The 18,743-nt window shown below is 45.9% G+C and overlaps 1 protein-coding gene across 1 annotated transcript in view; it reads left to right on the top strand.

Annotated features, from left to right (window-relative positions):
* Positions 1-1,196: 1,196 nt before the first annotated feature.
* agbl1 (AGBL carboxypeptidase 1) overlaps positions 1,197-18,743 on the top strand; it is a gene marked incomplete at both ends in the record, with an annotated part of 93,980 nt that continues 76,433 nt past the window's right edge. Inside the window, 5 exons of the mRNA XM_079742892.1 lie at positions 1,197-1,278; positions 9,561-9,637; positions 15,780-15,843; positions 16,017-16,163; positions 16,564-16,695. Coding sequence (XP_079599018.1) covers positions 1,197-1,278; positions 9,561-9,637; positions 15,780-15,843; positions 16,017-16,163; positions 16,564-16,695 — 502 coding nt within the window. The remainder of the gene's footprint in view (positions 1,279-9,560; positions 9,638-15,779; positions 15,844-16,016; positions 16,164-16,563; positions 16,696-18,743) is intronic.

Below are 18,743 nucleotides of genomic sequence, written 5' to 3'. Positions count from 1 at the left end.
CAAAGGGGTTATTTGTATGTGTAGTTGGGAAGGGGTGAGTCAGTGGGGGAGCACGGTGGGTCTTGTGCGTCTTTTGCACTCTATTTATGTCCATTTCAATTTCCCAAACTATTTATGTCACACTGGTGGGGTTGGGCAAAGTGCGTGGTAGGAAAGGGGGTGGGGGTTGCTGCTGCAATCCTAGAACCTTGGAATCCCCTCAAAGATAAATGAACACCCATGGATGCATACTTCTCTCGCTCTATTGAACCGGCGTCCATTTCCATCTCACCCACCCTCTGTGTTTTCCTCCCTCTCCTTTTCCCTTGCTCTCTGTCTCCGGCTCTCTCCGCGGTCCATCCGTCACCTGTTATCTGCTGCACTTTCTCTCAGACGTAACCTTGCCCTCTCCTTTTCCTTTGATTCCTTCTTAGTGGATGCTCTTTCCTACTACAGGCAACCCCCCTCTACTCACAAACACACACACCTTCCTCAGTTTGATGTGTCTCACAGCAGGTTACCTTTGGGAAATGGCAGCACCCTGCGCTCTTCCAGTTGACAGTGATGATTCACACACTTTATGCACACACAGGCATGCACGCACAAGGAGACGCACACCAACACACACACACACACAAACACAAACCACACATAAATACAGACTCACACACACACAAATACCCACACACACAAATATGCATGCACACGCATTTGCACCCCTGCACACACATAAACACATGCATACACCGACATAGACACACACACAAACACATTAACACACATGCATGCACATGCACAATTATACACACATGCAGACACACACACACACGCGCCTGTGAGCATGCACGCACATCAACACATCTACACATGCACACAGGGCCAACAGTTCACCATATACTCTCACAACTTCTCACAACTGTGTCTCACTGTTAGACAGTTGGCATCCGTCCAATGGGCAGGCAAAAGGGAGAGCCAGGTGCATCAGCACCACTCAGTTACAGTTCTCTCTCTCTCTCTCTCTCTCTCTCTCTCTCTCTCTCTCTCTCTCTCTCTCTCTCTCTCTCTCTCTCTCTCTCGTTCTGTTTTGCCCTCCCTCCCTCTCTTAACTTGCTAAATTCAGCCGATCACTCACTAAGAGTGGAGGTAGAAGAAAGGAGGGGATCAATTTGACAGGCAGAAGTGGAAAGATTGGCTAAGCGATCGATAACACAGCAGTCATGTTTGGTTATGGCCGCAGTAATTTCACCTGGAACGGGACGCTGAAAGAGCTGGAGGCCAGCAGCCAAGCATCCTGCAGAGGTAAGTCTGTGGAAGTGTGCGTGCATGTGTGTGTGTGTGTGTGTGTGTGTGTGTGTGTGTGTGTGTGTGTGTGTGTGTGTGTGTATGTGTGTGATAGTGTAAAGCAACCCCATACTGGCTCAACACTTTTGAAAGTTGTCTCTCTCGAAAAAAATGCACTTCTCTCCTAACTTGTAGCAGGCATATTGTACTGCCTTTTATATTGAAATGCAGCAATGCAGTCCAATCCATAATCAGACATCCAGCTGGCATTCTGTTACATAAAGAAAAGTCATGGCAATCACAATATTGACATTTTAGTCCTTTACATTTTTTTTGCATAAAATTGCAAAAATAAGCATCTATTAATGCTGATTGAAAGGCACCTTGACCAGAATGATGTCTTGAACTATCAGCCAGTACAAAAATAACTCTTAAACAAAGCGTGTACAGGGCCGTAACCAGAGTGGACACCTGAACCTTGGTGGAAAAGCTCCTGTTTTACAGCTTAACCTTAACATGCCAGTCTCTACGTTAAACCTCTGCGGTAAACACTGGCACGTATACAGCGACCGTTAATTTATGGCTCACTGCGCTCTCCTTATCCTGGCAACTATATAGGGAAGGAATATGACATGACAAGCCAATTGATGACAAGTGAGCCTCCGTTTTCAGAATCCGCCATATCAAATTCTTGACACAGGAGAAGGGATGAACCCTTTATGAAAAACAGGAGGAAACCTGTTGATATGAATTAACGATGTTGAATAGAGAGGCACAATATTTGATTTTCTAAATGCAAATGCCTACATTTGCATATGCACAGTGGTGTGGTGAATGACCAGACTTCCCTATCTGATTACTCATGATGTGTCTGGGGAGCCCTATGGCGCTAAGCCTCTTTGAATGCACAGTGTCATCTGTGAGCTGCAAATATCAGATGAATCTGAGAAGTTACAGATGACCTTCCTGGCTCTTTAACCGTCAAAAGGGATGAATGTGGGTGTGTGTTTCTGCACGTGCGAGTGTGTTTGTGTGTGTGTGTGTTCGGTGTGTGTGTGTGTGTGTGTGTGTGTGTTTGTGTTTGTGTCTGTGTGTGTGTCTGTGTGTGTGTGAGTGTGTGTGTTGCTCAGCACATCTCAGCATGTGCTTGTGGAGCCTTGAGTGAAAGAAGAAAAGGAAAGTCTCATCATACACTTACTTGCATGGGTTTGTGCAAAGTGTTGTGGTACTTTCTACAGTGATACATCACACTTAAATGCAAGGTGTAGACACTCGCAAAGCCTTTGCAATAAACGATGGAAAATAAGATCACAAAATAACCTTTTTTATGTCTGGGCTTTCTTTTCACAGTGTTTGCTAATATCGGCCCTGGCCTTTGTTTTTTTGTCTCTGTGTGCCTTTTCAATAACACCACTTTCTAAAACTCTCTTTGACAATTTTCTTCCACATTTACCCGAAAAGCCCAACAGAGCATAGCAGCCACATTAATAATGTATGTTGGGCAAAGAGATACCAGCACCAGTACTTCCAGCTCCCTCAGTGTTTCTCTCCGTCTCTGAATGCCGTACATTAAATTTAGTTCTCTTTTGCAGTCCTGTGAGCCTTGAGTAGGGCGGAATGAGATGCTTGAGTTTCCCAAACACATTAAAGTTTTCCATGCGGGGTGATTAAAGTAGCTTTGGTCTACGCAAACTCAATTTCCTATGCAACACAGTGAGCAATTATAACTGTCTATCTGTCTCTATGTCTGACTGTCTGTGTGCCTCTGTCTCTCTCTTTCTAAGACATATTCAATGTGCACACAAGACAGCTGACATAACGGCATATGTGGGGCCCAGAGTTGGCACATGGATCACATGATGTGGGTCTTAATGGCTTTGAAGAGATGTTGAGGAATTGCAATCGAAGACGTTTGGGATATAATCGTCACAGAGCTGTTTATTGTCACGGCTGTAGAATGGGCCCCTTGCTCGAGCCCAGGGTTGATGTGGGGCCAAGGAAGGTGAGGTGAATACGGCTTTTTTTTGCTGCAAACGGGCCCCTTTCAGTGTATAAAGAATTTAAAATGGTTTGCCCCCCTGGGCCACAACACAATGCTTTACAAGTTATGGTGTTGCTAAGGTAACAGCATGTAGAAGTGACACTGTAGTGTAAGGGGGAGGTATATGGTTGGGAAGGGTCTTTCTGTAGGCACACAGGTGATATAATACGCTGGTGGGTCAGACACACACACGCACACGCGCAAGCACACGCACATCGGTTGCAAGCTTTACACAATTGAAAAGGTTGCAACTTGTTCTCCCTTTATTTATTATGGTGGAGTCCTTTTCAACTGGTTGTATATAAATAAATGATTTAAGCTTTTGATGAGGATGCGTGGTTTGATGAGAAAGCCCACATCAAAAAGCAATGTTTAACACCTTTCACATTGTGTCCGTAAGAAAATGTTTGTGCAAGTTCTGATCTCTTATGGGGGGGGGGGGGGGGGTAATCATGGTCATGCTAAAAGTTGTATTTGTCTCATCGGAGCAAACTTAAGTGCTACTTTCAAGCATAGTATGACGAAAAAGGAAAAATTCCCTAACTGTAAACTAAAGAACATACGATATCTATTATGTATACATTCTTATTTTCTCTTATTTTCCATCTCATTTGGTTCATGTTGTGTGTCACCAAACTCCCTCTCTGTCGCCCTCACCTCTCTCACCTCACTCTTTCTCTCTCTGGCTCGCTCGCCTTCTCTTTCGCTCGCTTGCTCTCTCTCTCTTATCTCACACTCACTCTCTGTCTCTTGCTCTCTTCTCTCTGTCACCTCTCTCACCCCTTTTCTCGCTCTCACCTCCTTCTCTCTCTCTCCCTCGCTCTCTCCCTTGCTTGCGCCGTCTGTCTCTTGCTCTCTCTCTCCCACCCCTCTCGCTCTCTTTCACAGCTCGGTCCTTCAATCAAACGGCTGATTCCTGGAACACCTTCTAGGTTTACTCCGTGCGCAGATATAAAAGTGGCGGTGGAGGCGGCGCCTTACTTTCTCATCTGTTTTATGCCTCAGTATCTTCATGATTAATGGGCAGATTTTGTCGCTGGGGGCCACCCGGCATCCAGTTTAGGTTTCAGGTCTGATTTATCTCCAAGGTGGAGAGTCTGTTTTACAGGCCGTGGAGGCACTGACTGCCCAGAGAGCTGTCTTACTACCAGACGAGGGGGGAGAAAAGCAAAAGAAAAAGCACCAAAAAAACTCCCCAAAAACCCAGCCTATCACTGTTCCACCATGGTGCCATGCATCACCGTGCCAACCAGTGTTAATACTTAAGAGAAATGGGGTGTGGGGCAAATAACGTGATTGCAAGGCTTCAAAAAGTTGTCAATGTCACCAGGAGAAGTGCCATCCATACAATAACTTTGTTTCTTGTGATAAACATGACATTGATGGGGTGCAGGTTCACCAGGGGGGGGCTCTGTGAATGATGGGGTCGGTGGAGAGGTGCTTTCGGACACTGACACTGGTGCTGTTGCTGCAGTCCTACTGCCCGGGAAAAAACATGCATACACAAGACGATGAACCCCAAAACGTCATTAGACTAAATGGGTCGGCTTTTATGGGTCGGAACATTTGTTCAGATGCAAAGCATTTTTTTGTTGACATTATACACAGCCAGACCGGCAGCTAAAGCTGTGCCACAGAATGCGGTGACATGTGCTTCCTAAATAAACACAAAGATACCGCAGGGCTTTACTACGGAGTAGGCCTGGGGGGGGGGGGGGTGCTGTCTGTGTTGATTTCTGTAGAGTCTAAACTGCAGCCAAGACCTGATGTCAGGCATCTGAAGAAATATGCCTAACAGGACAGCTGTAGCAGCACATAGGGAAGACCCCGCATTGTGTGTGTGTGTGTGTGTGTGTGTGTGTGTGTGTGTGTGTGTGTGTGTGTGTGTGTGTGTGTGTGTGTGTGTGTGTGTGTGTGTGTGTGTGTGTGTGTGTGTGTGTGTGTGTGTGTGTTCTCCCAGAGCATCCCCCCGTCCAGTACAAATGTGTGTTTGTGACGTTACCCCGGGATGATTGCAAATATCGCTGATGGGACTGATATAGTATGTGTGTGTTTGTGTGTGTGTGTGGGCAACAGGCTGATCCGTGTGCATGTGACCTTGCGAGGAGCAAAGCTTCTCTGTAAAGTTCCTCGATGCTGGAAAGGTTTCGCCATGAGATCATCGTCTGACAGTGAGGATTACGAGCGGCTAATCTACGTATATCCTCCATCCTAATCCCATAGTGAGGCAGACAGAGAACAAGACTGCCAGGGCAGAGTAATAGAAGAGGGAATAATGGATTAGTGGGAAAAACCTCAGTTCCCGTGACAGCAGTCTGGTTTAGGGAGAGCTACTCACGTGAACAGCATTCACGGTGTTGTGCGCTGGGACTGGCATGTAGCAGGGAGGATATCTCTGCGGAAAGGCGGGGACTGCTGCTATTTGGTGAAGGCATTACTAGGCCAGGAGATGGAAAGAATCACAGACAGAAAGACAAGCTTTCCATTTTATGGACCAATGGAAGTTTGTCAAATATTTAGAAATACGTACATTTTTTAAAATATCTGAAATTTAACATCTCTCATGACTATTACTTCCCCATCCACTAGCTCATCCGTCCAGAGATTTGTTCTGATCCAGTTACCCCCCCCCCCCCCACACCTACATGGTGCAGGTTTGACTCTGGATTGTGTATGTGTGTGTGTGTTGGGTTGTCGGCCGTTGTTTTGATCAAGGGGACACCTGACACTCGATACCACCGGGGGGGGGGGGGGGCTCAAATCAGGCCAGGGCTCAGCCAAACAGGTCGCCCTCTGCTGGCTGCTGGTAGCCCACGATGGCACTCTTCTGCTTTCCCTGTAGAGATTGGATATGAGATTCAATTACAGAGCATATACTTTTAATTATGCCCCATTTACTCGTTGAGGTCCATAGGGCTATGCAAATGAGCTGGAGACCAAACAGAAAGAGGGATAGCATGACTGGAGTGGATAGAGAAGGCATGGGTAATGATGGGCGGGAGGGGGGAGGGGCGAAATGGGCGCTGCCTGTTATCTGCAGCGGGGCAGTAATCCCCATTGGTTAACATGGTGCTCCAGGCCGCTGGGATGTCCTGGAGCTTACCCCGGCGTCCCCGCAGTGCCCTCCCTCACCTTGTTTGCTGGCTCTCGTAGCCGTACTGTCAGCCATGGATAAAAATACATGTCATGCATGCGGATGAATAGACGCGCACGCACGCACGCACGCACGCACGCACGCACGCACGCAAACGCATGCACACACACATGCACGAACACACACACGCATAAACACACATGCACACACACACACATGCACACACACAAATGCCAGAGGTTATTTTTATTTTTCCATTTAAATATGGTTTATTTGTTCTCTTCTCAAGATTTTCACTCAAATGTGGTTAATGTAACCTGTTCAAATATATCTTATTTCAAAATAATGAACGCATTTTGTGTTTGCCATTTTTGGAGTAACAAATATATATCCTTTGTTATTGTCGACATCACACTGATCTATTTTCTGTGTTTGTGTGTGCGTGTGCGTGTGTGTGTGTGAAAAAGTGAAAGTGAAAAACTTTTTCTCATTAGTGGTGATGACAGAAAAAATCCCCATCGCATTTCTAATGACTCCGTAATGAGACTGCTTGTGTGTGTATTGTTTGTTTGTTGGTTTGTTTATGTATGAGATGAGCAGTATATATCTTTGTATGCATGCATTTCAGTGGGCGTCTGTGTCTGTGTTTGTGTTTGTATGCGTGTGAGTGCTTGCTATCGGTGTTGTGTAAGGTTTTGTGTGCATCTCTTTGTGTGTGTGTGTGTGTGTGTGTGTGTGTCTGGGGTGTAGGAAACAGACAGCTCAGTGCCAGCTTCCTGCTGAGGGGAAACTCTAAACTCCTGGGAGCCATCAGGTTCATCTGAACCCCTCACCCCTCTCTATTCTCTGCTCACTCCTCCACTGTCTCTCTCTGTTTCCCCTCCTCTTTTTCACGGCTCCCTCAACACCTCCTGGCTTACCCTTGCCCTCGCTCTCGTCCTCTCGCTCCCCGCTCATCGTGTCCCTCTAGTGTGTGATGCTACACAGCGACACCTCTTTGAGTCGAGCACACTCACAAAGGCTCATTTCCTTCACACGTCTCTACTGTCCCCAGGCCTCTCGAGCGGTCTCCTTCCCTCCCTCCCTACCTCTCCCTGCCTCTCTCTCGCTGGGCCTCTATTGTTCTTTCATTATTTCGTGCTTTCTTTCTTTCTTTCTTTCTTCCCCCTTCCATCTCTCTCTCTCTCTCTCTCTCTCTCTCTCTCTCTCTCTCTCTCTCTCCTCTCTCTCTCTCCCCCCCCCCTCTCTCTCTCTCCTGCTCTCTCTCTCCCTCTCTCTCTCTCCCCCCCCTCTCTCTCTCTCTCCTGCTCTCTCTCTCTCTCTCTCTCTCTCTCTCTCTCTCTCTCTCTCTTCTCTCTCTCTCTCTCCCTCTCTCTCACCTTTTCAACTCTCCCTACTTGTTACTCTCTGATACTTGTTGTCGCCACGGTAACATCTGAAGGCCAAGACCCACGTTCAGGCAAACTGTATGACAGCGTCACTGTGATCAGTGGCTCAGACTTTCCTTAAAGCAGTTGATGACAAACTCTGCGATATGAAGGTTAAACTTATTGCAAAAAAAAAGGAAATAAGAGACAGACAACTTTTTTTACTCAATTCAATTAAACTTGAATTGCAATGTTTTATTTGTAGATTTTCATTGTTTGTATTAATGTATTAAGAGGATGCATGTGGATTATAGTGTTTATCTGTGTTTGTGTGTGCGTTTGTGTGCGTCAGCGATTGCGCACGCGGCACTATAAATGTTGTAGTATCTAATCACTAATGGAGGGCTGGAAGTAGACTGACATGCCGTTTGGCAGGGGCCTCAAACACAAAACCCCTGTCTCAATGAAATTGCATATTCACACATGCATCATGGCTGCCCGCTTGCAACGCAAGTGTAAATAAAACCGGGAGACACTTGGCATAAAACACCCCCTCCGCTCCGACTCTTACTCAAAAGCTGCATGTCCTTGCTGTCAAAACCAATCACAATCAGCCGCGTTGGCCGGGGCGTGGTTCAGAAGTATAAGCTGTGTCTGTGTTTATTTGCTGCCATTCGTCGCTGTAAAACATGAAACACACGCGGCATCAGAAGTGTTGGTCACGCTAGAAGCGCCTGTGCCGCTCAGTCTCTGTCTCTCTCTGTCTCCCTCTCTTTCTCGCTCTGTCTCTCTCTCTCTGTCTCTCTCTCTCTCTCTGTCTCTATCTCTGAGTCTCACTGTCTCTGTCTCTCTGTCTCTCTCTCTCTCTGTCTCTATCTCTGAGTCTCTCTGTCTCTGTCTCTCTGTCTCTGTCTCTCCTTCTCTCTGGCTCTCTGTCTCTCTCTCTCTCTCTCTCTCCCTATCTCTTTCTCTCTCTCTCATTCTTGGCTTTACAATGGTGCCTTGGTCGGCCTGCTCATTTTGTAACCAACTTTTTATAGTGTCCCCCCCCCCCCCCCCCCCATCGCCTTCTCAACACCACAGCACAAGTGTTTTTGTTTCTAGAGCACTTTATCCTTCAAGGGGGTAATGTTACCAACCCATGATATGCGCAGACACACAAATAGATGGTGCCGCACATGCACACAATGCGGGGGGTGGGGGGGGGTGATTGGGGACACAAAAATGAAGTTAGATAGTCATACATAGGCAAAAGTCAGACAGACAGACAGATAGACACATAGCCACACACACACACACACACACACACACACACTTGTAGGGAAAACCCACCCACAAGGATGGATGAGCAGTGTGACGTGCACATGCCCCACGTTATTTGCATACGCACACACACACACACACACACACACGCACACAACAACACCAGCACACCCACAGACACAGACACACCCACACCCGCCCCGCGTCAATCAAGGGTCAATTTTCCCTGGGATCCCTAGTTGAGTTAAGCCGGAGGGAGTCTCTCTGTCTCTTCTCACTGTGTGTGCTAGCTGTGCCTGGTGTGTCAGCCTGTGCTGAAGAGACAGAGTAGACAGGGGCATGCTATACCAGTCCCAGCTGTCTGCTGTGCGCCTCTCGCCTCTTCCCTACGTGTTTCTCAGTCTCGTTTCTTTGTTTGTGCTTGTTTTTCCTCTCGGCCGACTTTGTTCTTTTCCTCTGCCGGCTATTCTCTCATCCCCTCTTCCTCGGCGGGTCCACTGGTCGGGGCTGTCCTACTGATTGGCTCCCTGCGTAGCACGGGGTCGTCCCAACATGAGCGCGGCGGCGGCTAACAGCTCCAGCGGTCTGGAGGTCCTGCTCTCCACTCTGCAGGTAGGGCCCCTTTGCCTGTGGTGGTGCAAGCAGCTGTTGGCTTGTGGTCGCCCTGCTTGAAATGCTGTGTGTGTGTGTGGGGTGTGGGTGTATGTGTGTGTTTTTTTTTATTTTTACAGAAGTAGATCTGTGTCTCTATGGGATTGGAGACCCCGTACTTGTTGGTGTGTGTGTTTTTCCTATAACTTTTGAACCTGATGGTGTTATGGTATTATTGGCTTCCCTGTCTAGACAGAACACAAGGGGGAATTCTATTAACGCTTTTATTTACACTATCTAAATATATTTTAAAACTAAATCGACTTAATATTGATTCTTAACTGATTGTAATTGCCTATTCTACAATTGATGTGTATTATATTGCCTAACATATTGCACTATTCTATGTATTATGACTTAAGGATAAAGGTATTATATCATATTTTATCAGGTTTACATTACCTTTTCTCATTGTCCTTATATGTAGTGCCCCTACTCTTCTACCTTGCATAGTGTTCAGGGGTTTAGGAGGGCTCCTCAAAGCAGCAGTGTGACATGCTCAAAGCGTGAACCCATCCAGAGTCAGGAGACCACCTGCCCACCATCTGACTCTGTGTCATATGGAATCAGCCATACTCATGCCAAAAATATTTGCTTTTGTACGTATGCATTCTAAAGGAGTACTCTTTATTGCCCCTGTTTTGTGTTTTGCTCTTACACCATCTGCTTCGCCATCTGTTTGTGTGCACTATGTGTGAGACAGTCACATTCAATTACTTTACTGAGTAAAGATATTCAGATTCGGATGGAGAGCAAATGGGCATTATCATGTATAATCTGTATAATCTGTCAAATATTTCTCCTGTGTAGGCTGATCCGACTCATGACCTTACAGCGCCAGCAGCTGTTAGGGGCGTAAACAAACTTCATCATTATTTATTTAGTTATTTATTTTCGTCACTTCCTCCACCCTTTCTTATACTCTGCATTCCTGTATTTCTTTCTTATTTTGGTCTTTATTTCTTTATTTTTGTACCACTTTCTTTTTTTCTATAATTATTCCATTCTGTCTCTATCTTTCTTCATTTTTTAACAATGTCAGTTATAGTCCATTGTTGCTTTTGCCGCCCCTGTGTGTGTTAGATGCAGAAACCATCCTTGAATATCCTTTCCTCCCTGGTCGGGTTAGACTCAATGAAGTCCTCGTTCTGGCCTGCGGCGTTAGGCTTTGGATATCTTCGTCATTCTGCATCCATTCAGCATGTATCCATTCAGTATCACATTTGTTTTGGACACTGACCGACTAATCTGTCCGTCTGCCTGGGTCTCGGCCCAGCAAAACTATCAATATCATATCTATATCACTGGGCTGAGACCAATTTGTACTCGGGTACGTTACGGCAATACAATTCTGAGCTAAGATAAACGATGAGTTCAACTCATTGGCTCCCAGGGCAATCGCTAACGCCAAGGTTCAACACTGGGCGTAACGGCTGCATTACAGCGTTTATTGTACAGTGCACGGTATAGTAGACTGGAGCGTGGATTTTGAAAGTGTTAGCCATGGATTATTTCTTGATGCTTTAACATGCATATCCAGGCCCTTGTAAATGATCAACAGATGGGGCTGCACGTGCGATGCTATGTAAATGAGAAGCCTGCGATCTTTGTGTGGCTTTAAGCTATCGAGAGATTCGGTCAACAGAGCAGTGCCGGTACCTGCCGTGCGAAATGTTCTGTTCTACCCCAGTGTGTGACTCCAGGCGAGCGTAAGATAATTAAGGGAAGCACTCCGCTTGTGTGTGTGTGTGTGTGCGTGCGCGCATGCGCAGGGGTGCGTGTGTGGGTAGTGAATGTGGTTGCACTTGCACTCGCAAGTGAGATTGATAGACACACTGTCACCGTGGAGATATACAGCGATGGAGCGACGCAGAGCACCTTCGTGGAAGTGTCAGACAGCGAGGGAGGCCTGGATGATTTGGATTGCCCGCTCATCCTTCATCACTCCCCCCAGCCACACGACACACTCGCTCAGCTGTTACGCCTATCAGCCACAAAGGCTTTGGTTCAAACTCTGTGGAGCCTTTCTGTCATTTGCATTGCCCCTCCCCCCTTCCCCCTCCACCCTCCCTCCCCCCCCCCTCCTTCCCGCCCAAACTGCTGATACCTTAGGGTGCCCTTTGTTTTACAATCATAATCCTACATCTAACAAATGACACTGAAATGATAGCTCTTAGATCTTACCGACAGCATCGTCTTTGATCTCGACTGCTGACCAGATTTGAGCTATAGCTGACTAGACCCGGCCTCCCTTCCTCACTGAAAGAGTGGCCAGCAAATTCTAACTTTAATCCACCAGGGACACATAGATTCATTATAACGATAGCTTTTGAGGTAAATATAAAGGTAAACACATATTTTCAAATTTAGTGAAAGCCGAGGTTCAATATAATATAATCATACAAATGAACGCTGGTCAGTATTTCTTTTTTTGATACATTCATTTTCTTGCTGACATTGTTATGGGCCTACAGAAAGGGTCATCAGAGGGACCCGTATAACTACCTCTTGTGGGTGACCTGCTGATTCCATTATGGACATCTGTGAGCAGCTGTCCTGGCCATGGAGCTGTGAGCACATCCTGCTGTGACTCTTACCCTCACATCATGGCTATCATGGCTGCCTGACTCCAGCCTGACATCACACACCTAATCTGCCATTGATGCTGAGTGATGAAGTGCTAACAGTTTAGTCTGGGGCTGCCTGCTGCCTCTGGACCAAACAGGTGCTGCTGGCTGCCTGCATCAGCCAGTAAGCCCGGTCTTTATCAAGCGCCAAGCTCCTAGGCAAACAGCCCCCCTAGGGCACCAAGACAACACCAGAATTGGATTTTACAGGAGCCTATAGTGCATGAAGTCTAATCCGACTAAACTGATGGAATCTGATCTGATAAGTCTGTGTACTGCATTTATTATTTAAGTCAACTTTCAAAATCTCATTCTTACCAAAACAACTTTTCTTCCTGAATGAGTGTAGCACAGCGGCAAGGCTAGCTGAGATCCTATGGAGCAGGGTCTAATGTAAACCCATATACTGTTGTCTATTCATTGTTAATAAGCAACATGGTCTCAGACTGCATGTGGCTGTATATTCTGTGCCCTCCCCGGCTTTTTTTATCATTGAAGTCAATCAGTGTGAATATGGCAATTCTCCCCTATGAGCCTAATTCGTACAGACGTACAGATGTACAGACGAACAGACGTACATACATACAGACATATAGACACATAGACATCCAGATAGACCTACATGCTAAACTATACATGCACACACAAGAGATAACGAAAATGTAAGTTGTTGAAGTGTAGTTGTTAATGAAACAACCAAACCATCAACTTACAAAGATGCCCATTTAGTAAGAAGTAAGAAGAGTAAATAATGCAAATAGCTGTCCGTATAAATATACATCAAAAAGGGAACATTTCTAAGTGGAACAAGCTGGTCAAACAGTGGTAAATAAGCTCTTTTGTATTTGTCTTGTTGAACATTTCTTTAACCATGCATGCCCAAATATGGAGCTCCGGTTCGGAAGGATTTTCTCTATGGGGGGAAAATGTTTATTATGCATCCATCTTTGTGGAGAAATTACTGGCTTTCTAAGTTGCTGGCTTTCCAATATAGTGGTTCTCTCCCTGAGCAAGGATTTTCACAGCTGTACCATTCTCCAGTTGAAGCATATGCTTATTCAAAACGTCTACTCATTCCTGCAGAGACAATACGTTGTAACAGATACTCCATAACTAGCAATAATGTGTAGGTCTCATTACTGAGCGGCCTCGTCAAAAGCGGATTAAGGAAAAAATGTGTCAAAATAAAAAAATCCCCAGCTGAACGTAAGTCACCCACAGAAGATGAATTCAAATGAAAGTGTGATTTTTATAACTAATCCCCCCCTGGCAAGACTCGCTTGTTTGATTTGCAGGATGGCTTCACATATGAGCAACGGGCTCTTAGTTTATAGGTATTTGTTACCACTAGAGAAGTCCCATTCGCAATCAATCATGCAACTTTAGCCCAGGAGTGCCACATGGGCTCTGATCCGTTCCCCGGCGGCTTCCAGGACTTGAGATGCCGCGATCTCAGAACTCCCATCCAACTCTCCATCCACCTGCTCACATCACAGCTCTTCCCCTGTAATGCAATAGGGCCTGTGGATTAAAACACAAGCTGTGAGGCACTCCATGATGCAAGCCGCTTATCTCTTAGTTATCTGTTGCAGGTGATGACCACCTGTCATGAGGCAAAAGACTGAGACTGAATGGATCATAATATACAGTTAACATCGGCCCTCTATGTTAACCCTTGATCCCAGAACTTTAGGAGAGCCATGTTTCACAGATCAAGTTTAACGGCTTGCTAGAGCATTCGCCCTCCAATCCCGGGGCCGGGGAACTGTCTGTTTTCAACAAACCTCAGATGTGCATGTAGCCTGCGTTGGCAATGACTGTTATTCGAAGAGAAAGAACACAGCGCATTGCCTTATTTGGTCCTGCCGGAAGAGATACTAGAGCAATCACAAATGGTTTCCCGTTGGGTCTTCTGAAGAGGAGGGCAGATGACCTTGGCGGAGCGCACACTGAGAATGTTTTCCCAATCATATACATTTCCTTGTGTTTGGTGCCTCACAGTAACCCAGCAGGGCAATACCAGCCTTCTGCTGACTTGTCCGTACAAGTCAATAAATATGGTGAACCGTGTGTCTTTTCGATAAAGTTATCCTATTTAAGATCCATCTTAGGATGTGTTTTGTATTGTTGTATGACATCTATTTATCCCTAACCCTCATGTTCACAGATAAACTAAAACCTTTATGCGGATATATGTTAGATCAAAATATCAGAATATTTTTATCCGTTGGCTTTGTCTTTTGTTTAATTCTGTTGGGATTAACATTTAGTTTATTTATTACAGCCACACACCTGTCTGGTTACTTCAGACTGTCAGGCTCACTGCTGGTTTCCTTATACTGACCATTCAAAAACACGCTCCGTTGCCACCACTAGATCACATAGGGACACTAACTTCATGTGTTTAGCATTACTTAACTGTCTGATTATTGTTCTTATTAGCCAAAGCATAGTGCACTTCAAGTGCACTTAAGCTTTCTCTGATACCATCTTCGAAGTGTTTTTAAGCCCTGCTGATCCACAAACTCTGATCCACAAGCCGCTACACAAGGTACTAAGGTTTATTTACTGGTGGTGACGCCGACCTTGCAAACTAGCGAACGGTGGAGGTGATAAAGTGAGGTCTTCGGGTGAGTGCTTAATATGTAGTTGGACACCAAAGGCAAACGGATGGCGACGGACAAATACATTGCCACCATGGGGTACTTAACGTGGGTAAAGAAACCGGCCACTCTGTTGAACATATACACCTTTTCCTGGCTGCCCTCCCGCCTCTGCCACCATTATTCATCCGAACGGCCCAATCTACTACAACTAACGTAAGAAAAGCCCGCCGCCCGGGTTTATTGCTCATCTCTTTCGGAAACAAAGGTGCATTAATCAACACTCATTCAATAAGGGGGGAAAAGAATCCAAAGCAACTTGGCAGTTATATCGTGTATATTTCTGTGGTGTATCACTGTGTTCGCATGTCTTTTGCGTTATTCATCGGTATTTGACGCGTATATTATGGCTAATATCTCACGGGACCGCGCTGGTGGGGAACCGGCGTGAGTGCTTTTGGGGTGATTATCTCTGTTGAAATGAATGCAGCAATCTTGTGTTGTAGTGTAATTCCCTTCTAAATATTTAATTTGAAACATTTATTTATGGCAGATATAACATTGCCTCTAGGGTTGCATCAATGTGTACAGGGGATACAGTGTAGTGTTTAAATGCCTTTTTATATGCTAGCTAGAGACTAATAACAATGCATCCACACTGCCATAAACCCAATGCTAGGTCATAATGTTGAGTAGGCGGGATTTATGTTTAATCTTGTTTTCTTTCTTTCTAATCTCTCTATATTTCTCTCTCTTTCCATGTCTCTCTTTCTGTCACTCTCCCTCGCTCCCTCTTTCTATCTCTCTCTCTCTCTCTCTCTCTCTCTCTCTCTCTCTCTCTCTCTCTCTCTCTCTCTCTCTCTCTCTCTGCAGAATGCGGGAGACATTGAAAGCACCTTAAACATCCTTAATGTGTTGGATGAACTGCTGTCTGCTGGTGAGCGGCCATGCTGACAACTTAACCACCCGCAGCAATACAGCCTGCATGCCAGGAGTAACACTCAGGCCAATACCACGTCACCACCCAGTGCAATGCAGTATAATCTTGTCCCAGCCACCGTCTCCCTCTGTTGAATAAAGTCCTGTGGATGGCCCCTCTGCTCTGCCCAGGTTCAGATCGGCGTATCCACTACATGATCACCAAAGGGGGAAGCCAGGCCCTACTGACTGCCCTGGTGAAGACGGCCAGGTGTTTCAACCCAAACTACACTGTGCTGTTGCCTCTGCTGCACCTGCTGGCAAAGCTGGGCTGCAGAGGTAAGGCTGGGTGTCTGGAGGGGGGGAGGGTCTCATGGGGGATTGGCTCAGAGACAGGTGCATACGGTTCAAGACCGGGTCGTTCCAGACATCTAGCAATGGCAGTTGGACTGTTTTAGCAAAAAATATCGAATACCTTTGTGTTTGTTTTTCAGTCCAGATTGCAGTATAAATTGTGTGTATAAAATGGTCTTGTGTGTGAAATGATAACATATGGGAAGATTAACTTTAACCAGCAATGGAAATAGATGTCATCATATACCCATCTGGCATAGAGGCGTGGGATGAGGATGTTTAGTGGCCTGCGTTTGTGTTTGTTTGTTCCGGTGTGTGTTTCCAGGTTGCACTATAACTGTGTAAAGTTTAGTCGACTTGTGTGTGTATCGGTGTGTGTGTCCAGATCCTCGCATCGGTATGAAAGCAGAGGATGCAGATGCAGTGCTGCTGACCCTCAACCTGCTGAAGCAGAACCCCACACACGCCAAGATATCTGCTGCCTGTCTTATGGTCATCCGAGTCTACTGTTCCTCAGGTAACACACAAACACATATACACACATCCCGGCACATACACACACCTGCATGCACGCATATACATGCAAGCACACATGCACACGCAAACACACACATGCACACGCACACGCATGCACATACACACACACACACACACAAACTTTCCAGTCTCTACTGTTGGCTAGCTCACAGGAAATTGAGCACATTGGAGACATTTATGTCTCTATGTCTATTCCTTTCTGTTAACTTTCTGACAACAAAGAATCTTTCCATTTGAAGCACCCATTTTACCACCAAAAGCACAAGATTCCTTAAGATCCATACAAATAAAAGGTAAAAAATATAAAAGACCTGCCTTGACATCTTGGATCCTTCAAGGGCATAGTTCTAAAAATACATCTGGTACACTGCAGCAATGACACAGAAATATACATATATAAGATTTCTAAGAAAATGACGTATGCCGTGTTCATTGGAATGGAACAAATCTGTGAACGAATGGAATCAGCATTCATTCATGGAACAGGCACATGAAGCCAAATCCAATCCCGATTCCTGGAGTGTCCAGATAATCGGCAGAATAATTAGGCCCGAATAAGCCTTATCGCTGCTCGTAATGATGTTTGCTCAGGTATGCGTAAACTATGCTCCAGCTGCCGCCTTCCAAGATATGTGGGCCGTTCTTTTCTAAATTCATGCGCACGCATGCAATAGCATTAGTGATAAGAATGAGAAGGTGGTGCTAACAGCTCCAGGTGTCCAGAATGTTGTAGGAATAATGCCTTGAAGGGAGACGCTTTCGAGACGTCATTACACTGCATTCATAGCCATCATCTCCACCCCCTAAATCCCCACCCTTCTCCACCCTGGGGTTTCACCCTGTTGAGTAGCCCAGGGTTTTTTATTAGCATACTTTATCCAAACTCAAAATCTGCAGAACCATGTTGCAAAGTGGAATTATTCGCCGCTAATGCACAGGTGACTCGCAATTTCTGACCTTCCGGATCACGTGACCTCACATTCTGTTTCTCTGCGCACTGATCAGTCTGTAACTTCTAGCCGCCCACATCGATTTCAGTGGGAGGGAGGACTTGGTTTGACAGACAAAGTCCGGGAGCCAATCGGCGTGACTAAACTTGTGACGCCATCACCGTGCGCCGTTCAGTGGTTACGCGGCGAGAATGTCTTGACTGCCGAGAAACTCTGCTAGTGCATTCTGTTATTCGTGTTTACTAGTTGTTATTGGGTCTATTTCTGCAATAACTGCAATCATCGCTGTGTTTGCTAAACTAATGTTAATGTTACCACTCGTTGCGTCTGGAGTCATAACTGCTTTGCCAGCGGCGGCCTGTATTTGACTTCAGCGACTACGACTTGGTCCCTGATTTGCCCGGTTACGTAATCCACCACGACACAGTGCCTGATTGACCCCAATTAAATTGTAATTTCAGGAAATCGATGTGGCAGGCCAGAGGTCCAGACTTATCCGAGTAGCGAAACAGAATGGGAGGTCACATAAACAAGATGGTCTCCGCTCTTGGCTCAGAGAGCTGTTTGAAAAAGCCAGAATTGTTGCACTTTAGTTGTTTTCCACATACTGATACATTTCTTATTTTCAACCAAAGAAAGACAAACTTTACTGTAACCAAGCTCCTGTATTCCAAACTGGCAGACAGTGAATACACAGTAAATGCGAGCAGGTATAAGTGTCGTGCAGTAAATGGTGTGACCATTAGAGATCAAACGCAGAGACCAAAACCCCAAGACTGCTTCACACTGCTTCTCTGCTGGAAGCCAACTCACAACTCATGGCTGAAGGCACTATTTCTCAGCATTACAGGGAACCGCGGACAGGGGTGTGTTCTTCCCTCCACTGATAAGCTGGCCGCGGTCCATGGCTCCGGATTCACCCTAAATAAGAGACGCCCGGATTCCAGAGTGGCATTGAGTCGTTAGGCCGCCAGGTTGTTCCATGGCTGCAGTGTTTTCATGAGTCTGTAAAAGCCTGTATCCCCGCCACTATAAATAGATAGAGATCCTCTCCGTTTCGCAATTCTGGTTTACAGAA

This window comes from Pollachius pollachius (assembly GCF_949987615.1).
Source record: "Pollachius pollachius genome assembly, chromosome: 9".
Lineage (NCBI taxonomy): Eukaryota > Metazoa > Chordata > Actinopteri > Gadiformes > Gadidae > Pollachius > Pollachius pollachius.
This window is presented reverse-complemented; position numbering and strand designations above follow the sequence as displayed.